A 25858-nucleotide genomic window follows, 5' to 3' on the forward strand; every position below is an offset into this window, starting at 1 on the left:
CTTTCCCTGTTTTTTAACAAATAGGTGAGTTACACCCTCCTTCCCCCCCTCCACAGAACTCCTTGGTTTAAGAGCATTACCATAGTTTTTGACAGGGTCTGAAACTGCCAGGAGGAGAGGCAGAAAAGTTCTAGTTTTGTTCTGAGGAGAAAATAAGACAGAAACAGAGGTCAAGTTACTTCTCTACCTGGGAGTCAGTAGTGTCTTCAACTCCTGTAATGTTATCAAAGTGAAGAACCTGCAAGAGAAAAGGCCAGTGGTCGAAATGACAAGCATGACCAAAAAGGAGATTTACACACGATGCTTGAGGTAAAGCTGTTGGCTCAGAAAAAAAAAAAAAAAGTGCTGAGAACATAGATGAACTAAAAATTTACAAGTGAGCTTGCAACTGGTTTATGCCACCTGTAGCCTTCTGAGAAACTGTAAATACCACTCTTTGCTTAGATGATATTTTTGCTAGTGAATGTCTAGGAATTAACTGAGTTACATATTATGTACTGCTAATAATATTCTCTCTTTCTCTCTTCCTGGTATTTATCTGTCATATATATTGGAAAAAAAAAAAAAAAAGGATCACATTATCTGGAAGATGTCAGAATTTAGGAAAAAAAAACTTATAATAAAATTTGCTGCCTGGTAATCCATTTTGTTATTGTTCTTGAGATATTTTTCTTTTCTAAGTCAAAACTAACCGCCCCTTATAGTGAAAATATACATCTTTGGTATTTTCTCTGAATAACTCTCAATCCAGTTCTTCATTTTGTGACTTTGGCTTATTTCTGGTGCATTAAAACAGGTGAGAACCTTGTCAGTGGACGATAGATTTCAGTGATGTTACTTAGAAGGAACAACAAGTGCAAGTAGAGGTCACTTTACACCCATGTAAGTAACTTACCTTCTCCATCTGAGATTGAGTGTTCCCTCTTGCTCCCAGATAGACCATTGCCAGGGTTGAAATGATACTCAGAGGGCAATACAAGATGTTGTCATTCACATGGTGGACTTTCAGCTCTCTGAATACGTCAAAACAAAATTCTCCATTTGCTGCACTGATGGAGCCCATTGTGAAATCAGTGTTATCTAAAGCAAACAGAAAGAGTCTGACATATTAAGATTAAATGTATTAATTTTAATGCAAGAAAGTCAGTGCACTTGAACCCATGAACTTGGTGCACAGGTTTTTTTTTCAGCAAACAGAATCCAGTGGTGTGGATTTGAAAGGCAGACATGCTTTGGGATTCATGAGCAATCAAAATGCTGGATAGCTACCAGTTACACATAGGCTGGTGATATTAGTTACTTTGAAAGGTCTTTTCTCATCTCTTAAAGAAAAAAGCATACATAGATTTGTTCTCAGAATCTTCATTGTTTTAAGACTCCAAAATAGGTTCCTCACTATAATTTTTAACATCACTTTTAATATCAGTTGACAGATCAGCCCTCTATGATCCAAACTACAGGTAATTACAGTATACACTGTGCAAGTCTGAAGCAACAGCATAAATTTTGCCAGATTGACTCTAATTTCATCCTCGTGTAAATGGAATCTGGGTTCTTAACATCACCCATTTTATCAGAGGTCTCAAATGTTAGCAACATTACCTTCTTTTTTTTTTTCAGTAGGGTAATGAAGGCATAGCAATGGAGACTGCAAATGATTTACCAAATTCATCCAGTTTATGACAAACATCTAGAACTGGTACATGTTCCATTCATTATTGACCTAATTATTTCTCACTCTGTTTTAAAATTGCTCCTTAATTTTTACTATCACCTTTTCCATAAAATCCACCTTTTAATAAGGCAGTGCTTGTTTAGCCTTGTGTTTAATTTGCAGAGATCTTCACATCTTCAATATTTAGATATCTCTTGTGCCCTGTTTCTGACACTCTTGTAAAATTTTTCCTGTAGTTTCAGCACCTAGCATTTCATGTAACACTGAAGGGAAGGATTTTTTAGTAAAGAAGACAACACAGAGTAGAAAATATAGTACTGTCAAGTCTAATGCAGCAGTATAGTGTTTATATATAACTTCCCACATGTTGACACAAGCAGAGAGAAGCTTGCTAGGGTGGAATTTCCCTGTTTGCATCCACAGAGCTCTTGGGAACCTTCAAGCAATGCAAACTTTGATTTGTTTCCCTCTGTGGCTGCTAGAGAACAAAATCCAGGATACTCTGCCATATACATCACAGTCCCTATGGAATCAAGGCATTCATGTGACAGTCATCTCTTAATGTGGAATAATTTGAACAACAGTGCATCTGGCTGTTCTCTGCTAGAATGGATGCTCAATCTCTCTCTAAATTGAACCACCTTACATAAGTGGTATAAGGTAGATTTTTTTTTATCATTTACCAATTCTGCTAACTATTTTAGGCTTTAAGCTTCATTTATGATCTTGGTGAAGAAACATTAATTAAGCAAATACTTTTTTCATTTTTTTTTAATCTTAGAAAATGTAACTATTAAAGATAACACAGAGCTAGAGTATGCTGGGGTCACCTGAACACGCCACATTCCTTAATTTCATTCAGAGAATATCTTCCATAAACCCTGCAACTGAGCTTTATTTGCATCCTCCTGAATTTCAACGAATTCAATTTTGCCTTTTAATTCTAAACAAAAAGTTAAAGGGATAGAGGAGGAAGGAAGAAAGGCTGTCATAACATATCACCAGCTTTTCAATGTGGAAGAGTTTGTAAACAAAGCTTTAGTTCATACAAACAAAGACTTTGATTTCATGAATGGCAGAATGCGAAACAGTAAAATAATGCAGAACGCACAAGTGAAGGTGAGATGAGGTTTCTTCAGAAGGCATCCTCTAATTAGTTGTTTCTTCAACTGATACTGAAGGTCACAAACATGAGGTTTCATCAATCTTTTTGTAAGTTTTGTAAGAAATCATTTATTTTTTTTTTAAATTGCAGATTACAACTTAAATCATAATTGAAAGAAATGCTTACCTTATCAGGTTCACCTGTGAAGGTAATAGTACAGCTTCTCAGCTGTACTTGGGGCAGACTGGCCGAACTGCTTGAAATATATCTTGTGTAATTTTGTGACACGCCCCATGCTGCCTGTTCTGTGTTTACCAAATGAAGTGATGGATGGAGCTCAATGTCAGACATCCACTTTTACTTGGAATAGTCCATTCTTTCAAAAAAAATATAAAAAATGCCTGAATTAAAGGATTTTACCCTCAAATCTCCAGAATGGAAGATTCATTGATCATACCATGTGAAACCTTGTAGAAAAGGTTGAAACAGCTGAAGCAAAGATAATTATAAAAGCTGTTCATTGGAACTTGAATAGTATGATTTGGTTATCGCAGCAAATAGTGTGGCATGGCTAGGGAAAATAAAACAAAAATGTGAGAAATCCAGTTGTGCAGAGTGCATCTAAAGGATTTTGAGTTCATTCCCTTATTATTCCTCTGTAATGAGTACTGACAGGCCAGATCCCTCTCAGAGTCACCATTCTGTGAACTCAAAAAAATTAGTAAGATCAGCATATGTAGGACTGCTTGCTGTGGTATGCCCACACTATACTTATTGCAACTTTTCGCTCTCCTGTTGTTGGCTGGACTACCAATAACACTAGTCTTTCTTCCCACCAGAATCCATAGCTCTTACTGAGGAATGGAGAAACCTCTGCTAGCAAGGAACTCAAGAAAGAGCACGTCCTTCAAATGTTAGTTGCCAAATTTAATAATATTTGAATAGATTATTCTTCAAAAACTTGGATGTAGTTGTCCAGTGCCACATACAGCCTGCATTGTAGAAGACCACAGGCATACTGTTTCACAGAGCACAGTTTTTCATCCTAGAGCAATCTAACTCAGGAAACTCAGATGTAGTCACAGTCTGCACAGCACATCAGTAGAACAAAACATCAGTAAGCATATTGTGGGAATAGGAATTAATTTCAAAAGCAATATTCAGATCATCTGTATAGAGAAGAATTACAGAGCTGAAGAGAAGCGCGTTGGGGAAAGAGAATTGAACAGAGAAGAAAGACAAGGCTTCTGTTGCTTTTTAAATTAAAACATCAGCATATTTAGACCCCAGTCAGATGCTACCAGAAAAGGATTTGAACTTGCTGCTATAATTTTGAAGGGTGTTTTAAGGGGAGTTGTTCTTGTCATTCTCCACAGGTCACAGCGCCAGATGCTGGGTTCGAAATGTGCCTTTTGTACACACAGAGACCATTCTTACAGATCTTCCACAAGCAACTTCATGGCATATCAGGTGAACAAACCAGCTGAAGAAACATTCATGGTCTGCAGGACAGTCATAATGTACAATAGCAAGCTTAAAGCAGTCGCATAATTTCTTTGAAATAAAAGAATGAACAGACAATAAAAGAAACTACTTTGACCTCTCTAAGTGCCATGTGATTTTAAAACAGAAATCCAAAGTCAATACACAAAATGCCTCTGAAATTGTCTAGAACAAATTACGCTTCTGGAGAGAAGAGGTGGACTCCTTAACCCTTTTAGTTGTCAATGCGAGTGGAAAGCTTCTGAATCATCCATACCTTTCTCTCTAATGCAGTCCTTATTAGTCCCATTCAACCAAAGATACTAGTGCAATAATAACTGTGAAAAGCTCAGTCTGGACTGCCATTAGTACTTTACATGGCAGTTTGAAGCCCAGGCTGGTCTGCTACGGCCACTGCTATGCAGTGACAGTGCTTTTGAGGAAAGGTTATTAGGCCTTGCCTCACATTTGTGGCCCATCACTGCAAATCTACTGTAAAGAGAATGTTCTCTCACAGGAGCTGTACATAAATTGGTCACCACTGTTGTGAGTCCTGTTTAGCTGAAAATAGTGTCACTGTGGTGGTAGAAAGACGGGTCAAATGGGTGAATGTGTCTGTACATGGGGAATACCTGTAATCACACAACTGGGAGTACTCCCAAAACTGGAAGCTGTTCCTGTGGCTGCTGCCCCTTCTGCCTTTCCTGCTTAAGACCGCTTTGTTTCTGTTCAAACAAGCTTTAACACTCACAGCCACAGTCCATTGTTGTATACTTTACAGCTCAGAAGTCAAAGGATTAGCCAATATGTTTTACCCTGTCCCTTCTAACCTTCTAACTTTTGAGTATACCTTGAATCTTTTTCCCTGACAATCAAATTGACTAGCAGTACGCTTCAGCTCACCGTATGCGAGTCACCTTGGCATTTGTGCACCATCTACCTGAATCACATTTGGATCATCATATCTAGCCTGGATGTTAGTAGCTACAAAAGTGTCCGGTGAGTCAGTACAGTTGTTTCATAGCAGCCAATTCCCAGCATTAATGTTATTAGCAATGGCATGGTTTTCAAAATACTTCTAAGTTGAATATATTCATTAATGAAAGGAATTTTTTGTTTTGCAGCAGAGAAGGGGCAATACACTCCTTCAGAAGCATGTTAGTACACAACCCATGTTACTGTTTTTGTTAGCATTTCTATTTTTTATTGGTGAAATGAATGATTAATGTAAAGCAAGTTGCAGATGCAACAAAATCATTCCACAAGTAAGTAAAAATCTTGATCATGATCAGCAACCAGTGCAGAATCATAAGAATACAAGAGGTACTGCATAGTCTACTTGGCAACTTTAGATCTATCTTGGAGCCTAGTGAGATTAAGCAAACCTTCCTGCAGTTGAAACACTTCCTGGGATAAAAGATAATGGATTGCCCTGTCCAGCATGGCTGTGTAATGCGGCACAAACACAAAAGGATGTGTTTTGCCACATGTCCTTTTTTTAACAATGCTTGTCCCAAGAAAGAGGTCGGCTAAGGCTTTGCTGCCCTTTCCTCTGCTAGGTATTTCATTGTGGAGCTCTCCCTAAACCAACAGACTCTTGGACATTTGAGCCTTTCCAAAAGGATACGAAGTCCAGGTCAGCTCACAGACCAAAGCCTCTAATCCAATCACAAAACCCCACACAGAACTCAAGATTTTGTTCTCATCCATGCTGCTTCTCTTTTGCCAGTAGTAAGGAGCAACATTGATTGTTTCATGTTTGTCTTGCTCAGGGTGACTGCCAGTGATTGTTTAGTTAGTTGCCATTGCAGACCTTGGTGCTCTAGCTATCAACGATGATTTCTCTCTCGGTTGTCCCATAGGACTGTCTTCTTTCCCAGTCTGAAGAAAATGAAGTGTCTGTTCAAGGTCCTTCAGACAGGAGCCCATAGCCCACCTGGCACCTTTCTGCAGCAGTGCTGTACCACTCTGAAGAGACACACATTGTTGCCTGTAGTGCTGCCTCGATCATTCGCAGACTCTGACAGGGATGTGCATACCTCAGTGTTGGCAGAGTGGATTTCTCCAGAGAAGGCATCTTCAGAAGGATTCTATGATGGCCTCGGTCACAAGTCGCTCACACTCACTCACTGTATTTGCTTAGCAGTGCACAGAGCACCCAGGGGCTGCTGCTACACAAGTTCTGAACCAGTGCACACAGCAGTCCCTTTATCAGTCACCACAGCGTGTGTGAAGTCCCTTATTCATCCCTCGGGTCCCTGGGATAAGCCAACAGCCAGGGTGAGGCTGTGGATGGTCATACCTCACTGGTTCCTAAGGAGGCAGCATGTTATCCAGGCCCTTACACCCAGCGTAAACATGGTGGTCACTGGCATTGGCACAACTAGTTTACTGGCTGTGCCACACAGGAGCTAAGTTAGCAGGGTCCCTCCCCACAGAAAAGGCTGTTCGTGGCAGCCTGTAACTAGAACTGCTCATGTCACCATGACTCATGTTACCTCCCATCACTCACTGGAAGGCTGCCCAGCATGGTGGTTATCTTGGCACGTGGTCCCAGGAAAAAAAGCATTTTTCTTCCGCACAAAGTAGGATAAATGAATCTCTTGGTTTGTTTCAACACAGACATCCTTCCATGAAGCTTTCCTCCCCTCTGTCTAGTAGCCTACTGAGATTCTTAATAATATTCCTGGCATGTTTCCTGCCTCCCCTACAGGAAAAATCTGCTGCAGAACAGGAGAGAAGGAGAAATGTCACTGCACAAAGCTCCATGCCGTCATGTCAGTTTTGCAGAAAAGAACTGGGTGTCCTGGCGGACACCAAGTTGACCATGAGTCAGCAATGCGTCCTTGTGGCAAAGAGAGTCAACAGCATCATGGGTTGCATTAGAAAAAGCATTACCAGCAGGTAAAGGGAGATTATCCTTCCCTTCTGCTCAGCGCTGATGCGACTACAGCTGGAGCGCTGTGTCCAGCTCTGGGCTTTCTGGTACAAAAGAGTTTCGGATGAACTGGAGCAGGACCAGAGAAAAGCCATAAAGATGATGAAGTGATTAAAACATCTGTCATGAGAGGAGACACTCAAAGAAACGAGACTTGTTACCCTGGAGAGGAGAAAGTGCAGGGGGGATCTTATCCATATGCATAACTTACTGGATGGGAGGGTGAAAAGAAGATGGAGCCAGACTTTCTTCAATGAACAGGCAAGAGGCCTTAGGCACAACTTGAAATAGCATGAATTCCATTTAAACATAAGAAAATATATTTGTTTATAGGGAGGGAGGTAAAGTCAGGTTGCCCAAAGAGGCTGTAGAGTCTTCATCCTTGGAAATATTCAAAACCCAGCAGGACATGGTCCCAGGCAACCTGCTGTAGCTGACCCTGCTTGACGCTTGGAATAGACAGTTGGCAGAGATCATTTCTAATCTCAGCTGCTCTGTGATTTGGTGTTATATGTAGAGGAAGATCTCAAGGAACAGGGAGACAGCCAGGTTATTGCACATTAATGTGCTAAGAAAGTACTTTGGTGTAGATGAGGCACTCAGAACAGGAGTGTGTGGCAAGTCCCACAGAGGAGTACTGTTTCCATGTCATACAGGGAGCAATGTTGCCTCATACTGGGAGGCCCTTGAACCTCTCTTTGTGCTTTCTGGAGATGTGTTTGTTGCACCAAGAGGTGCAGAAGGTTTCAGACTTTGTCTTGTCCCCCATGTGTTACCTGCCAAGCCTTCCATCTGGTGCTGCACAGCAGTCTGTCAGAGAAACAGGGTCTCAGTTCTTCAGGAAACAAAAATGCCAGAAGCTTTTGCAAGGCTACAACAAAAATGCCAGTAGCAAGAAGGACATTTTCATGATTTATTTATTTTTGTCTCTTTTCAAATACAAAATTTTGGAGCATTTCAATATTGTTAACATTTTGGCCATTTTTTTTTTTAAAAAGCAAATATGCTGAGCTGCCTATTGGCGTGAAAGCCAGAACTGTGCCTGGGAAAAGAAGCCTGCCAGGTGAAAGCACAACGCTGCTCAGGCAGAACACAGGATCTAGCCATGCCCCTGCAGCACCTGCTCCGTTCCACTGCATGCTTGCCAGGTGGGCGAGGGGGCAGAGAGGCTTAACCACAGAGCCCATCTCTCTGGGAGACAGGAAGGTCTGCTTCTCCCAAATCTCCCTAGTGTTTTGGAGAGCTCGGAGGCTGCAGCAGGCATTCATTATCCCACCAGCCAGGTCTACCGTCCCCTTCATGGGGAATACTTTTCCACTGCCCTTTAAATATTGTGCCTCCTACCTGGTCTGTGGTGGCCAGGTCCAGGTCCTAGTCATTGGTACTTTGTTGCATGTTTGGTTCACTATTGATGAATTTGCACTTTTTGCTGCCTCTTGTTTTCCCTTTTGAGAAAGAGGAAGCTTTGTATTTGCTTGTAAGCCACATGGCTCCTCTGCTTTTTTCTCATTCCTTCATTTTGACCTTTGTTGTCATTTAGGAAACAACATTGCTCACTGAGGCATATCTTTGTACTTTCAGCACTTTCCAGTTTAATAATCATAGGAAGGCTAGTTTGTAAATGTAACCCTTTTCAGGTCTTCTTATTGTTTAAGTGTACTGGCTTTTAAATTTAATGGACTGGATCTACTGCTTCTGGCAGATGCGAAAGGTGAATAAATTACTTACGATAAACCTCGAGATGTTGAAATTTTGCATCTCTTGGACATGTTCATATCACTGCTTTCATTTCTAAAGAACAAAAATTAAAGTATACTTGGTAAAATAGCTGGTTTTACCACTGAAAAACAGCTGAGTATGTATAACGCATCTCCTGATGATATTCAAATAATGTGAGTGTCAGACCTGCTTTTATCATACCGCACCATGTGCTAATGTGGAAATAGCTGATGTTAACGATGGAGTTCCTCCTCTAAAGACTCTCAGTGGGGAAATGCTTTGCCTAACGGTTCTTGGTCTACTTATTCTTTCTTATGCCTTTTGAGTTATATAATTTCAAATTATTTCATCATATAAAATGGCAGAGCTGCTGGAATAGATGTTCCTCAGATTAGACTAATTGTCAGTACATCTTTAATAGCCATTGGAATTGTATTGAAAAATACATAGTAATAAATCAGTATTCCATTGGGCTATTTCTTGGTAATCTGCAATACAGAGAGCAATCAAACTCTAGATGTGTGCATTTATGCATTTCATAAATGCATAGGAAACTTTCTATCTACATGCTTTATTCATTCTAAAAATAGGATTTTGTAATAAATCCCATTTTACTCACAACTGTTACCAATGTAATGATATTTTTAAGGGTTTGTGGTCCAGAAAATTAATATCATTCTCATGACAAGCATTTGTGATTTTCTTTTATTGTGTTAACAAAAAGAAATCAATTGTATGCATCAAAATCAAGAAGGTATGATTAGAATGAAAACAGGACATAGTATTGAGCCAACATATTCATATTTGCGGATGTCAAAGGACACACAGGAAGATAAAGACAGAAAATATAAGGTTTACCATATATTTCTTAAAAACAAGAAATGAAACCTTGGACTATCATAGGAACAAAGAAGCCCAGCTGCATTCATGGAAGAATAAAGTATTCAAGCTTTGAACTTCAGCTGAGGGCTTTCCAAGGACTAATTGAAGTTTGCTTGCTAAGCAAGCTCTACAGAGACAGGCATAATTTTGAAAGCTGTGTTTTTTCACAAAACTCCCATGAAGAAATCAGATTCTTTAATACCACTTGCAGGATTTTTCACAAAAAATCAAAATGTTCTCAAATTTGAAGTGTCTTCCAATGTTTTAAACAAGAATTCGGGCAGCTTTTTTGCCTGACGATTCTCACAGAGTTCTGGATCATCTCGATCATCCGGATACCCATGTTTCAGGCTTTGAATCTACACTCTGTGAAAAGGCATTACCGCACCTACAAAAAGTTAGATCTCTATGACTTTGGAAAACCTCTGCAAGAAATTCAGAATTATGTGAGGAACTCATGGTGAGAGGACAACTCTGGTGATAGTGGACATGTACACCATTTCCCAACAGCTAAGTAAAAAAAATTAAAATTTATATAGGCGCCAGTCAATAACCTGCATAGCAGAATCTTATCCACAAGTGTCTCATCCAGACTGGAGATCTCAAAGCCTGTGTTTCAGGAACAACAATGTGGGTTTGTCAGCAGGATGCTATTGGGGAATGGGATTAGCACAGCCCATGGCTTTGTATGTAACGGACTGCCAAACACTTGGAGTCATGCCTGTAACTTGTTTCTTGGCCCCTTCCTGGCTGGTGGGTGCCTCTATTCTCTGTTGGCTTAGTCTTTGCTCAGCTCAAGCAATCCTTAAACCAGTATGAGAAGGGAAAGGAGTAAACATACTTGCTGCTGTTTCCTCACCTGCAGGTATGTCTTTGCTATGGAAGTTTCCCAAATGGGAATTTCTTAGATTAGGCTTTGCACTTGGAGAAAATATTGAAGAGATGAGATTACACTACAATGGTATGGTAAAGGGGGTCTGTTTCTGAGAGGAATGCAAACGTTATTTCCAGCTCTTTCTTTCTTTAGGGGGAACAATATTTGCCAAAGAAGAGGATGCTGTTGGTTGGATTGTGTTTGATCAAGAAAAGGAAAGGGTGGTCAGCCCTAAACTCTTCAAACTTAGAGGAATGCTTGATGTCTCCCATCACCCCTGCTGAGCCTGCCATTTCGGTGCCCTCTTCATTAACTTCCATGTACGCCTCATGCATGGCCTCAGATATCTTCAGGCTCTCTGCTGAAGAAATGCCAGACAGATTGGCCGAAGGGCTGAACAGGTCGGTCATACCCAGGGCCATTAAGACAGATGTGAGGTTATATTTTTCCTCAATCTTCATGCGCGGGAGGTACACTTTCACTCTCTTCTTTTCCATCACATTCGGACTGGTCCACTCTGTAAGTTTTTCAAAGCTGATCTTGTTCTCAAGCTGCAAAGAGAGGCAGGGAATGAAATGCCTGAGATGAGAATACAACTTCTTCCTACTGTTCATTTTAATCAAGGCTATCACAAAAGAAGCAAACCAGAATCGTTCCAGAAGGGCGTCCTATCAACATTCTTCTTATAGTTTATTATTTGCCTCTCCAGTACTGCCTGTGTCACTGTCCTTTTATTCAGTTCCTTACCCACCTGACTCGTCCCCTTCTGTCCAACTAATCTTGTGTCTCATGAGGCACAACCCAACAGTTTCATAGCCAGACAAATTAGTCAGCTTGTGAAAGAGATTGCAAAAAAAGCCCATGAAGGTTTACCTACAGTTGATAGTACCTAACAAATGCAAACTCTTCTACATCTTTAATAACTCTACTTTATAATATAATTCCCCCAAAATTGCTGAAATAAGAATAATAGATTATATAATGCAGACTACATCAATTTTTCCTTTTCTTAAGTACAAATAGGTAAATTGATATCACCTTGATAACTTTGTTTAAAATTATTGACATTGGAATTCTGGGGGTTTTGCTGCTTGTTTCAGAAATCGTGCATGAAGATAATCCAGTCCATCTGACTGAAGCAAATTAAGGTTTTGAGTTTTGTTTCTCCCTTGTATCTGTCCATTTTTGTTTCCTCTTTGCTGTTAGCATCCTGCATTCACTCAGTTGTTTAGCTTCATTTTCTCTCGAGACCAAGGTGAAAGTTTCATTTAATTTTGCAGTCAGTAGATAATATTTGTATTCTTGCCTCACTGCATTATAGTCCCACTTCTCTCTTTTTTTCTTTGAAGGACAAAACCATTTTTTTTACTAGTTTTCATGCATCTGGCAAAAACTGACTCAACCTGACTTAAAGCAATTTTTACGTTTTCTTTTACTTTCATATGCTCTTCTCATTTTACGCCCTTGTATGTTCATGGATTCTTTCTGCTGTTGATGTTCATTCCATTAGACCCAAGTCTCTTCTGTGTAATTGTTTTGTGTGTAATTTCTAAATATCTTCCATGCATTTCCTTTCCATCTCTATATTTGAGACTCTTTGAAGTCTTAACAAATAAAGTATTATTGATCAGTTAGTTTAGCTTGATTGATTTTACCATTTCAAAATGAAGAGTATTTTATGAAGAACATGATAAATCTAACTTTGGTTTTCATTCCATAACATAATCAGGGCAATTTTTGAAAGCAGCCTATTTATGATGCTTACTGAGGATTTTGTTAAAAAAAAAATAAAAATAGAAATTAGTGATTCCTGCAAAGAATGCCTGATTCTCATCAGTTTTAGCAACACCTCCTCAACAGTTTGAGGGGGAGGTGGGAGGGGGGAGTGAATGGGCCTCTCAATGAAAAAAAAAAGATATCTGCCCATACATACATCGTCTCCTGCAGGGCTACAGCGGCACTATGCTCCTGTACCTTCATTTTATTAGACTGAGTCAAGGGCTCTCCTAAGAGGTCAGTCTCTGCCTGGGCACCTGGTAGCACCTGGGCGGTGTTGTGCTCCCCTGCCTGCCCAGCACAGCCATGGTGTGGGCAGCTGGGGTGTACATGGACAGCAAAAGGTCTGACAGTAGCCAGGTCCCACAGAAGCAGTAACTCTTCTGCTTCCCCTGCCGGGGCCATACCTGCTCCAGGCCAGAGATGTCATCAGGCAACAGCACCAACATGCTCAGCTGCCCGCTGGCATACGGAAGCTCCAGGATCTTCATTTTCTCTGCGGGCACCGCTGCCACTTTGAAGGTACCATTTTGAAACATCATTTGCACAGGTCTGCTTTCTTGCTGTGAAAACAGAAACATGAGACGATGTGACCGGGGAGCAATTTTTTTTCTTTAAGGAGGCAAATATGCAAGCCCTTTGAAAGGGGCAGAGCTTGATCTTCAAGCATGTCGCCTTTGGAGAAGAGCTGTGTCTCCATTTTCTTCTCGTCTGCTGGTGTGCTCTGGTCAGACACAGCTCCTGCAAACCAAACCAACCAGCTAAATCACCCGTCCAATGACCACAGCATGTTGTATGTGTAACACCCAGATTGTTGGCTGTGCAAGGCTCTGTCTGTGCCCGCATACCTTTGTCACACTGAAGGGAAATTCCCGAGTGTCTTCTTCTTTAAATGCTGTCTTCCATATCCCTTTGAAGTAAACGGCGTTCACAAGAACCAGCACAGTATCGAGGTCAACAGAGCCTGGTTCAAGGAAATCTTGTATCTGTCCTTTAAGAAAGAAACAGGGCAGAGAGTGGTAAGTTTTATGGCAGTAGTCATTTTAGAGGTCGATTGACATGCTGCTGCTTGCCTTGACTTCCTCTCCTTCAAAGGTCTATACGTGGAATTCAGGTTCAAGGGGATGATTTAATACCAAGTGACTGGCACCTGGCCAGACATTTCTGCAAGAAGACAGGTAGATGCAAGAGTGGTATACACCCCCGGGAATGTTTCTGATCAGTGCTTGGAAAAAGATTTATGTAGAAAAAAAGGAACAGGAGAGGGAAGCAGCAATGTAAATTTTATATTTCTCACTGTGTTTCTTTCTCACACTTCACTCCTGTTTATCCCCCCCATCTCAGCACAATAAATGTACGCAAGCTCCTGAACCATTCCTTTCCCACTGCAGCCTAGTGCATGCATTACTTTCTCACCTGGAAGCCCACCTCTTATCCATGCAGCACATGCTTGGAAAATTATGCCAATATTCTAGAGAAGGTGGGACTAACCTTGCATGCATTAAGCTGCTCAGACACAAAAAATGTGCATATAAAGTGTGCATATCCTGACACCTCTGCCTTTGCCAGGTATGTTTAAAACTGCCACACAGGTGCGAAAGGCATTCCTTTCCACAGGAAATATCCACTAGTGGGGATGGGAGGAAGAAATTTCTCCTCTAATGTTTAGTCTTTCCAGAAGTTGTTCAAACACAGTTGCAAGAGGGAAATATATTTCAAAATCTTGTCTGACCTTACCATTCGTCTGATTTTCCACCCAGGAATTAATGAGCTGTCTGGCTTGATTTGACGCTGTTTTGAAGTTGACCATTTCCAAACCTGCTCTGTACAATTTCTTCACACATTTTAAGTAGATCTATAAAGACAGCAATTGTAGCCACCAAGCTAGTAATTTCTTAAAAACAGTATGAAGGTGAAATAAAATATGGCTAAAAGGATTTTTATAGTGATGCCATGGTTAGGCCGTTCTCATTGCTTACTTCCTGGAAGAACCTGCTAAAACTGGGCCAGAAAAATTATTCTGATCCATGACATTTTCAGATCTGACATTTTTATTACTTGACTAGTTAAAAGTACATATTAGAAATCTTTAAATATTTTATTGAAGAAAGTCTGATCCAAACACATTGTTTCAAGTTCATTTGAGAGCATATTATTATCATTATGTCCACTCTCTTTTTTTAAAAGCATTTCTCCTTCTTTTTAAAGATAAGAAGTTTCTTTGATTTAGAATTTTTGTATGTTTTGTTTTGAAAATGTCAAATTAATGATTTTGACCCTTTCTAAAGTTTTTTTAGAGGTGGGGGTTTGTGCTGAAGTCAAATTATTTCCTGAAAAAGACCAAACAACCTATTAAAATGAAAAGGCTTTGGAGGAGCAAATGGGGAGGTGGGGAATTACACTGCCAAATAGTTTTGTTTATTACTCCATTCATTTTTTAATAGAGCCATATTTCTACCTGGAATTGCTTGCCATTCAGGCTATTGTCAGGGCTGTTGCAAAGGGAAGAGCCATGGAAGTCCACACCAGTGGGGAGCACTGGATTAACAAATCACCTACTCGGGCCAGTCCTCCTGGGTTACAGGTTTATGCAGGGTTTAGCAAGAAATCACTCTAAGGTACAACTCACCGGTAGGATTGGACATGTCTTTTCAGCATAGAGTCTGTTGGCAATGTGGAGTGAATAATTGGCTTTTGGTGCAGTGATATCAGAGAGAAGTTCTTTAAACAGTATGTGGATATTCACAGACTTGCCGCACTGAGTTGTTGATAAGAAGATAAAAAGGTATAGCTGTTAGCTTATTTTACTAGAAAGATAATTATTTATAAGGTACAAATAACACGGAAAAGCTCACAGTGTTTGAACATTTGCAAATAGACATGTACTACAGTCTAAAAGCTCCATGGAAGAGGTGTTCAATATAAGCAACTAATAATGTACAATTAATTGATAGCATGTGATGACACTCATTCTAGGTGATAACAAGCAGAAAACTTCAGTGATGAATCTGAAACTGTATGGCTCAGGAGGGAGGTGACAACGAGAAAAGTTCAGGTGTCAATGACTACAACTGGTGGGTTGTCACAGATATAAAGCCTCTCATTCCCAGCTTCTGTTAGCAATTTCGTGGCTGCTTTCTGCTGAAGCTGCAGAGAAAAGTGCTAGATGACAAGGGAGTAGGGAAGTATCTCATAATATAGTGAAAAAACAGATCAACTGTATAATGCCCCAAGAATAGTGTTCCAGGTGACACAGGCCAAGACCATGTAAGAAAAATGCACAATGATAAACAGTGGCTGGGGCTTCATTTTATGAGGAGAACTGTGTTTAGCTGCTCCTTTCTAAGTGTTTAACCAGTCACTAAATGCTCTGATATCAGGTAATATAGCTGATATTACCTTTATTTTAATTTATTTAAAAAAAAAAAAAAAAAAAAACGTCTTCTTGTTCTTTCCAAGTCCCACCTTGTGCTCGTGGATCCCAAGTGGATGGGGACAAGCCAGGGAACATGGCTCGTGTTATCTTTGCAGAGGCATCAGCTTAACACAGAGGAAAGCACATGGGTGGTATCAAGGTACTGGAACCCCTCATGGTGCTTTTGGGGAAGCAGTGGGAATGGGAGGCTGGAAAAGTCCCTATAGCTTTTGGAAGAGTGTGGTTACTTTCCAGCTTGTGAGGCTTGTGGGGTCTTTTCTGCTGAAGCATCTTCCTGCCCCATTTTGGAGTCTCAGCTGCAAGTCTGACTGCTGTACCCTGGCTCCAGGTGCTGAGTGCCTTTCAAATGCTGTCCCCCAGCAGCACCATCAGGTGTGCAGATACTTATCTACAGAAGAAGGTAGCCTGATGCCCAAAGCATCCGATCCTGTCCTGTTGCTTGTTCTGGTGCAACATGTGCAGCCTGTCTTCTTTTTCTGTTTTTGGTTTGGTTTTTTTTGTCGTTGTTGGTTTTGTTTTGTTTTTTTTTTTTAATTTACATCTCTTATATTAAGACCATTAGCAAAGGTATGTGAAGGTGTTGAACCTACTTGAAGCACAGTCAGAACAATCTATTCTCAGCAGAAAAATGTGAAAGAAATAAATGTACCTTAGATTTCTGTACCTTGGTCTGAATATTTCCTCCAAGTCCCGCAATCTTGTCAAAGTGAAGAACCTGCAATTGACAGTAGCAATAGAAGAAATTAAGCATGTGAAGTCCACTGAGAGTCACTGATGTTTGTGTTGAAACTGTAGGTTTAGACTAACCAGGTCTGACTAACACGTAGAAGAACTGAGAAGTTTCATGCAAGCTCTAAATCAGATTTTTTTACTACACGTGTCACACTGAAAAATTGTGACTATGATCCTCAGCTTAGATCCCTGCTTTTCCACTTAATGGTATTCAGTCTATAAACCAGCTACAACCTTGCTGTATTGTATTTGTGGCTGTGGTTCTTGCTTTCTGAATGTTTCATCTTTTGTATATTACAAGTTGTCCTTTCCACCTGAAAGAAATCAGGTCTGGGAGCTAATATAAGCTGAAGCCAGAGACCTGTCTTAACTGTCCTTCAAGGTGGCTCTTTCTTAATGGAAACCAAAGGCCGTTCTTGCCCTTCATGGGGAAAAGCAATAGTAAGTGAAAACTCAGCTCCAGATCCAAACCTCACAGTTCAGAATGCCATTCTTTTTCCAGGCAAGTTTGAAGGCAGTGCCAAAAGTGACTTGTGGGTTTCTCCCCTCAACTGGAGAAAGTCCCAAAGATGTAAATGGATAATTTGTTGCTGTGTTGAACAAGACCAAAAGGAGTTTGTATCCATTTATGTAACTTACCTTCTCCATCTGATACTCAGTGTTACCTCTTGCTCCCAGATAAACCATGGCCAAGGCTGCAATGATGCTCAGGGGGGAATACAAGATGTTGTCGTTGGCGTGGTGGACTTTCAGCTCTTTGAATACATCAAAAGAAAATTCTGCATTTGCTGCACTGATGGAGCCCATTGTGAAATCAGTGTTGTCTAAAGCAAACAGAAATATGACTGTACAGTGGTGATATGTAGCACTTGTTTTAAAAAGTACTGTTGATAGCCCAGAAACTCCTAGTTCATTGCTGGCTTTGTGATGCTGAACCAATGAATGATGTAAAGCCTACAAATTTTGCGATCGTTAGAAGTATTGTAGCTCCCGACACATTTATCTCTGAACGCACATTTGTTTTCTTTCAGTAAGATACTAGCTCATCATCAAGACTGTATGTTGTACTTGCCTTTTAGGAAATAGTTTCACCCATGCTTCAATGTGATGAAAATAACACTGAATGGATGAGTTTCACTATGCCCATCCACAGGACTCTGAATGATGTTTGAGACAATGCAAACTTTATATTTCATTTCTTCTGTGACTACTTTGTACAACGATCTGGATCTTTAAATCTAATGTAGTCAACTTACTATACTCTTAGTGTACTTCTTACTGTTTCTTAGTACAACCACCCACAAATTTGGAGGTTGCTTTCCTGTAGTTTATAGGAATAATGGGAGTAAGTTGCTCTGTAAACCAAGCCAGTTGCTTAGATGCCGAACTATAGAATTAGGGGGGTTCTTTCCTGCAGCCTCATTTCAGACATTTAATCTCTGCTGATGCTTTTTTGTTGAGAAAAAGCACAAACATATATATCATATGTATATATCATATATGTATCATAAACATGGGTTTTGGCAGTACAGCTTGAAATAGTGTAGAGCTGCATTCATACAGTCAGGTGCAAACCCTGTACATGCAAATGAATGTGACATGTTAAGGACATTCATTGAAACCTGCAGTCATTCTCTCTCTTAAATCTGAGACCAAGAAAGTTGCATGCTGTTCTTGGATCTCTAAAACAGTTGAAGTTGGACGAATAGCAGCATACACATAGTTTGGAGCAGATGAGGTTGATTATGTGCCCTGAGAGGCATCTGGCACTAATGACTGTGGAATCACAGACTCTGTGAATCATCATACTGTACCTCACCTGTGTTCTCCAGAGAGTGAGATCAAGAAGAGAGAAGTGCCTTTATTCCCCAAATAATTATTAAAATTATAAAATAACAGTTTTAATGTGACACCAGATTTTCAGTGAAAAAGAGATATTTCTACTCAAGGCTATGGTGGACAAACACTCAGATTTTGCACACCTAAAAGTATTTGACAGTCAAACAGTATAAGACATATTAATACGGCGAGGTAAAATTACTGTATATGCTGTCTTTTTACATATTTGTCTTATACTTACCTTAAAGTTCTTAAACATAATATCCCTTTTTTTCCATATTAAAGAATAAAAATTAGAAATTATATTTTACTTGGAGAAATACTTACCCCACAAACTTCAAAGAGGCACGTAATAATCCAGCTTGCCAGCTGAACCTAAACAGATTCTCTGAGCTCTAGGTGATATATATTGCACCATTTGAGACACTCCCACTATTAGCCTGCAAGGAGTCATCTTTTGAGTCACTACCTTTCGTCACAACCTTTTGATTCTCTACACTTTGAAACATTGAGTAGGCCAATGTTAGACTAGTACTCTATCTGCAGCAAGTCAACCTTTATTTATTGAAGTAAAACCTAATAAAGAAATTATTCATTTAAGCTTTTGCTGTAATTTATAAGGCTGTACCAAAGCAATTGAAGTTCAAGTCTAAAACTATGTTTTATGCAGTTCTTTTGAATTTACACATTAATGTGATTGGTGCGTATTAGTAACTAGAGCCAAATGAAAAACAAATGTAAAAAACTGAGGAAAAGCAGTTACAAATAAATCCAGCGAAACATAATACATTTTTAATAAACCTAGCTGTAACATCAGATCAGGTGATTCTCACAGTCAAGTGAAGATAAAGATCCCAAAATATTACAGGAAAATAAGATTAGTCCATAGTGCATTGATCTGGGAGCGAGCAAACAGTTCCCAACGCAGTCCATTATTAGGGAGCATCCATGGTTGAGGAAAGAGGAAAGAGTCTTATATTACCAAGGAGTGAAAAAAAGCACGTCAGTCCCTGAAAACATAAATATTTCTCTTCTTCTCACCTATGAGGCACTGTAAGTACCGAAAGTACTGTCACACAGTATTCCCACTAAGCATGAAGGCAAAAGTAGATACTGGGCTAACCGCCGAAGGTCTGATACATACTCAACAACTCACCAGAGCGTCTGTGGAGAGGAACAGAGGGAAGTTCCTTGTGGACAGTGACCATCTGATGTTGCCAAAATAATGCAATTCCAAGCAGAGCCAGCTGTGGGATGGTCATTCTATTCAGAGGGGTTTTAAAGTGATTTTTTCCATGTAAGAACAAACCCCAACCTTTCTGTTTATTTTTGAAGACCAAAATAGTACTGAAAATGCTAAAATGCAGAAGTATGTTCCTGGAGTCCAAGGACTGGTGTGGTTTATAGCTTGTACTTGTTACAAGCACAGCCACATCTATTTCTGTACCTAGGTGAGAGCAAAGTTTTTTACCTGAGGTCAAACTGTAAGGTCTACAGCATAGATGTGGATGAAGGGACAAGTGCTCTGAGGAGAAAGCATGTTTTGCTAAAACTTCATTTTGATAAAAACGTTCAGAGCAGCAGTGTTGAGATGAATTAGAGGTCTGAGGGTGGGCATGGCAGAGGAAGAGATTTGAGGAACAGTCAGGAATTACATATCTGCTGCATTGTAAGTCAGACCCCAGTGTATTCAGATATTCAGAAACGGATTTTAACCAGCCAGCAGGATTTGAAGGATGATTGAAGGTCAGCTTTTAATTTTCCTTCTCCACAGGTCATGGCAACAAGGCCCATGGTACATGCACAGGCCATTCTCATAGATCTTCCATACCTACCTTTTTACTATGGCAGGTGAATAAACTACAGAATCTGTCTGCAGGAACATTCATGGTCTGTTAGACAATCATAATGCACAATATCAAATATAATTCAATTGTAAAAAGCTATTACTCTTTATTGAATAATAGACTTGATGAGCAGTAAAGAAACAAATCTGGCGTCTGTAAAGGCTGTAGGGTTGGATAATAGAAATCCCAAATTAGTGCATATTAAGTTACAGAGCACACAGCAGTAGGTGTGCTCTCTGTGAAAGGGAAAGGGAGATACTTTACCCTTAATAGTGTGGGGCTTTTTGCTGAAATGCAGGCATGTACATGCAGAGGATGATAATTGGGACGGCTTTCAGTTTCCCAACTCAGAATAAGCTTTTTGTCTGAGGATGTCATAGCAGCAATGAGGATGGGAAAATCTAAAGACAATAAGCAGCTTTCCTCTCACCTTGTTCACTGTTCCTTATTCTGTAAGGTGGGCTTCTGTATCTTTTACTTTCTCTTATCAGACCTTTCCTGCCCAAGGGCACAGGTTTTGTGTGGAAAGAGCTGTAGCGTGTCTTCTCATATTCTCTCACTTGCACATATTCACATTAGATTTCCAGCTGCTGGTCAGCAGTTGCTCAAACATGCTTTTGGGGCTTCCATGAAGAGCTTTCCTGGGCACCCACACTCCTTTGTATGCTCTGGTTCAATGTGTTTGTCCTGTGCAGACATCTGTGGACCATGCACCTAAAGGGCACAACTGGCCCTGCACAGATGGCCAGCTCTATGCCTAATGTCCAAGATTTTCTCAACAAACACTTTGTTGCACCAGCTCCTCTAGAAGAGGACATGCAGGTGTTTCTGGTATGTTCTCCCAGCCAATATATTTGCCTTCTTTGAACACGCTACATTTCATACATCTACAGCCACATGATCACCACAACAGTTCTCCACGCAGGTAAGCCAGTTGAACATCTGATAACTGCTCAGTTTCTGAATTATGCTGGCTTTCCTAATGTGAAAAACTACTTTGTCAAGGCAGGCAAGATAGTCTAAAGCACCCAAAGTAAATAAGCTCATGGAAGAGAGGAAGTTTGGTTCTGCTAGTTGTCATGGATGGGGCAGTACAACTTCTCCAGAGTAGACTGTCACTACACACGTCTTGTATTTGTCTTGTATTTTTTTCTACACTGAATGTTAGTACAAAAAAGGTTGCAGAAGCAGCCTGTGAGTAGCTGAAGATTTTGGTCAGAATTGAGCAGACAAGTACTCTTTTGTAACTTTAACTAGGGCATTGGACCTGGGGAAATTAGATGCTTCTGAAATTCAAAAGCTGTGTGTAGTACTGTAAAGCAAGACAGATTAAAATCTGCTCCATATCCATGTTTGTCCCAAGAAAGAGGTCAGCAAGGACTCTGCTGCTCTTCCTTTGTGTCTAAACCGGTTCATGGTGTTTGCCCCTCTTCCCCAATACTGGCATAATCAAGAAGATATTAAGCAGCAGAAAAAGCAGCTCTTTCCAGCATTTCTCTGTTCAGATTTTCACATCTAATTTCTTATGGTTGCTCAGCAACTATTGTGCAGTGGTTGGGGTAATGTTTGCTTATACTTTGAATGGCCTGTCCATCTGCACCACGCTTAGCAGAGGCTATATTGGCATCTCTCAGTGACCTTAAATGAACTGAGATGTGGCCAAAGAAGTCCCACTTATAGGATTTCAGATGCTTTTTAGTCAGCGATGGTATTTTCTGTGCTGGAGACTATCAGCTCTGTGTGTTGCACACACCGTCTGAGGCCGACTGTCATTGGTATTAGCGCTAGCACTTTTAGGACAACCAGCACCTTGTATTAAACCTCTCAGAGAGCCAGTGTGTCAGGCCCGTGGTAAAGTTAATGCCTAACGTGTCCTTTCTCCTTCAGAGCTCATAGTAGCTGGTATGTCAATGTGTATTGTGTTTGCACAGCAACCCAAGGCAAAAGGAGACCAAGCACATCCACCAGTCCTCTACGCCCCTTGATTGCTGGTTGGCTTTAGCAATAACTCAGTTTGTTATAATAAAGCAGCAGTAAACCGGTGATTTTTTTTTTTTTTTTTTTTTGTCGGCTGCACACGCTTGCCAAAAGAAAGGAAAAGGCTTGCCCAATTGCCGCTCCTCGGGTAGCTGCATCTCACTCATTGCAACCGTGTCATGCTCGTGGTGCTTTCTGGCAAGCGGTGCTGCTCTTTGCCTGGTGCAAAGCTCCTGAGTGCAGCCTCTGAAGGGACCTAAGTTTAACAATGCTTTCTTCTTTTTCTTTATAGAATTAGCTGCAGTAACTGGCACTTGAAGCGATACCTTACAGAGTCTGAGTGCCTTTCTTACTGGGATCATAAGAAACCAGGACTTCCTGGTGTAAATCTTTCTACCAATTATATTTGAAGGAAGCACTAGTCTTCATATAGGAAAAAAAGTATTACTCAAGATTGCCCTCTCTGGCTTTTTCAGTGACAACCCAAAGATATTCCTCTGCCCTTCTTGTCCATCCATTGCAAATCTTTTGAAGATAGAATAACAATCATGTTATACACAGGTATTAAGAAACAGTTTAAAGGAAAGAAAAATGTCAGAGAAAACTGAGAACTTCAGCCATCAGAGAGATTAGAGTCCAGGGGAAAGGTGTATAGGTAAATTGGGAGTTATTCAGTAATCAGACTGTGGGACAAATGGGTGTTATCTTTCTATTTATGCTCATGCAAATATTATTTGACTTCTTTTGCTTTGCTTTTTGGCAGTGTATGTATGTATTTGTAGGCTGCAAGGTGTGCTGGCATGGTTCAACAGGCTGTGCAGCAACGCTCAGCATCAAGCCTGTCCCTGGGAAAGAGGCAGTAGTATGTCCTTCAGGACCATGTCTGCTCCAGGCACCATTTGAATCTCCAGCTTTTCTCTGCTCTGCAAGCTCTGTTGTTTGGCATTGCACAACATTTACAAGCTACAGTTCCCCACAGAAGTGCTTGCTGCCAGAGTAGAGGGTTTACCTTCTATTTTTAAGTAAATATCTCTGATTTTGTGGGAGCACTGCCATCTACACTAGGAGCTGGTACCACTACACTAGCAGCAGGAGGCTACTTTCCAGCTCCTGGCTCTTTTCGCCACATTTTTTAGATGTCTTACAAATTAAGATGGTAATTAGAAAAAAAATATTATGTGAAGAGAAAATAGATTTTTAAAATTTATATTTATATATATTAATATATATATAAATGATTTTGAAATTATCTACATATCCCTGGAGAAAGTTTAAAAAAAAATACAAAGATTATAAGTGACTACTTGTGCTGCAGTAAGCTAAGTGACAGTCCTTGTTTCAGCCACACCACCTCATTTGTCACACACAGAATTCCTTTTCCCATTGTGAGACTTGGGCTCTTCAGGATAATATTTTACAGCACTTGCCTTTATCATATATGCCATTAATTGGTTTTCTTTTACGTTTTATGTGAAAATATATAGGTCTGATTATGCAAGATAATACACTCTAACACTGTTCATTTCACTCTTTTTTTTTTTGACATAAGTAATTTATATTTGAGACAAACCAGATATACACAAAATACTGAGAGCAGTCGTTAAAAAACATGTGTGGCTATTTTTTGCATACCCTGTTCATCAGAAAAGCCCACAGCCTGTGTTTGGAGTTCTCTTCTCCTACCAGCTAATCGATATGAAAACTGTACCTCTACTGGTAATTTTACTATTCATACTGGAAGTGCAGCCATGTGAGACAGCTCCACAGACTGTTATGAGTCTGCTTGATTTAGCAATTGATTTTGTGTTGAGTACTGTAATTTACTGTAATTTTTCCCCCATATCTCAGCATTTGGAAAAGCCCTTTGTATCCGCAGTTCTGAAATGGCGCTAGTGTGTTCCCAGCATTTTCCTTCTTCCCATCAGTGAATAACAGGAAAAGCAGAGTGAGTCATCAAAGGGGTGGAATATTTTTCCTTTAAAAAAGTACTTCTCATGTATCTGTGGATTTTGGACATTGTCTGCTACCAAACTGGGCGGGCTGCTCTCCTCTCCGCAATCCCTCTGCTATATCTTCCCACCGTTTACTCCACAACAGCCAGGAGGTGGTTTAGGGAACTAGGTCATCGGCAAACTAACTTTACCAACATTTTTTCCTCTTGATTTACATCCCAGAGAACTGCTCATCACTAGGTCAGGCAAGTAATTGTGGTGGCTGAAGGGAGGGAGCAGAAACACATGGAAGGCAGGTGACAAGGGGAGCATCCTCCTCCTCCTCAATGGCATGAGACTGGCTCAGCCATGTCCTAAAACTGCTCTTAGTTCCCTGACAAAAATCAAATGCAAAAAAGAAGGAGGAGGTGAGGCTCGGGGTTTACCTATCCTGATGTCAAGTTGTCCAGTGCCTAAACTTAGCACAATGAATATTTAAAAATGAGAGGTAGATGTTAGTGTCAGTTAGACACTTTTGAAAGGACTATCATTATTTTTACCTGCTATATTAGACTATTTCTCTGTACACTTAATTCTGCCACCTACTACATTTAGCATTTAGCTTGCAGTGCGTTTATTATGATAAATGGAACAAATGCAGGCTACTCATCTAAATACCATCGCTATAGATGTTTTTATTAGTTTTTTATGTTGATGAGGAATAAAATGGAACAAGAAAATCATGATGTTGGAGGCACAAAGAAAGATATTTTTTTTATAAACAAGAATGGCTGATCACAACTTAAAGTTTTATGTGGTAAGTAAGTGTCTAATTCACAGCCATTGCAGAGCAGGCTTTGCCAGAAAAGGCCTTCCATTATTCTGAAACCCTGTTTTTGTTATGTGGAAGTTTATGAAGAAGTTGGAGAACTTTCTAGCACATACAAGGGCTTCTCACAGGAAAAAATAGCCAATGGGTCTGCCCTGCTTGAGAACAATCAAGATTACACCAGAAAAGTCTTCTGCTTTCTCTGTTCTCTGAGAACAAATCCTGAGAGCCTCATTCCAGCTTGAACCATTACCCCTGATCAACATTTAAAGAAGGGGTCCCACAGGAATACTTTGCTATTCCCATACAAAGTGGCATTTTACTTAAGACCTATACATAAGTTGGGTAGGTGAAGCTAAAAGACACCAAATACCTTCATTTATCCTTTTAATGCAGATAGATCCGTATTCTCCTGTTGCCTTCACGTGGGAGAATCTAACACTCATCTTTAGGGCACTAAAATCATGAGTTTATTGGAGACATGCTGCTTTAGGGAAGGATCAAAATAAGATTTTCTATGCAGATGTCTCCAGAGGCCTACAACTCTTTGGCAAATATCACATTGTGTATTTTAAGGTAGATGTCATTTTAGTGAGGCCTCCTAAAAGTAAAACATGCCTGAAGATGATGTTAGAAAGGAAATAGTTAACATTTTTTAGGTTTTTATCTCTAATTTGGCTCTTATCAGGCAGTCTTTTACAGCAAGTTAACACATTAGGATAAAGCCTAGCAAAAATGTGCTTGTCCTTCGTCCTCAGTGTTTGCCAATGCAGATGTTACAGCAGAGAAAGATCTAATTTCCAAAATAATCTGCAT

The 25858-nt window shown here is 40.1% G+C and overlaps 2 protein-coding genes across 3 annotated transcripts in view; both read right to left on the bottom strand.

Moving 5' to 3' along the window:
- Positions 1 to 3012, bottom strand: part of LOC104286645 (ovalbumin-related protein Y-like) — a 6613-nt gene extending 3601 nt beyond the window's left edge. The window contains exons 1-3 of the mRNA XM_009885259.1: positions 2967 to 3012; positions 896 to 1080; positions 188 to 238 (exon numbers count right to left, since the gene is read on the bottom strand). Of these exons, the coding sequence (XP_009883561.1) occupies positions 188 to 238; positions 896 to 1063 (219 nt within the window). The 5' untranslated portion in view covers positions 1064 to 1080; positions 2967 to 3012. The remainder of the gene's footprint in view (positions 1 to 187; positions 239 to 895; positions 1081 to 2966) is intronic.
- A 7812-nt stretch (positions 3013 to 10824) lies between these two features.
- Positions 10825 to 17426, bottom strand: LOC104286646 (ovalbumin-related protein X-like). Of its 2 annotated transcripts, none has more exons than XM_009885261.1 (7): positions 17259 to 17426; positions 16552 to 16602; positions 15081 to 15209; positions 14189 to 14306; positions 13300 to 13442; positions 12859 to 13014; positions 10825 to 11226 (listed from the first exon to the last, which is right to left on the bottom strand). In XM_009885261.1, the coding sequence occupies exons 1-7, from the start codon at positions 17424 to 17426 to the stop codon at positions 10825 to 10827; spliced, it is 1167 nt and encodes a 388-aa protein (XP_009883563.1). The 2 variants fall into 2 exon arrangements, with proteins under 2 accessions (XP_009883563.1, XP_009883562.1); XM_009885260.1 differs by having other exon boundaries at positions 16537 to 16602.
- Positions 17427 to 25858: the final 8432 nt, after the last annotated feature.

This window comes from Charadrius vociferus, unplaced genomic scaffold (genome assembly GCF_000708025.1).
Source record: "Charadrius vociferus isolate BGI_N301 unplaced genomic scaffold, ASM70802v2 scaffold565, whole genome shotgun sequence".
Taxonomy (NCBI): Eukaryota; Metazoa; Chordata; class Aves; order Charadriiformes; family Charadriidae; genus Charadrius; species Charadrius vociferus.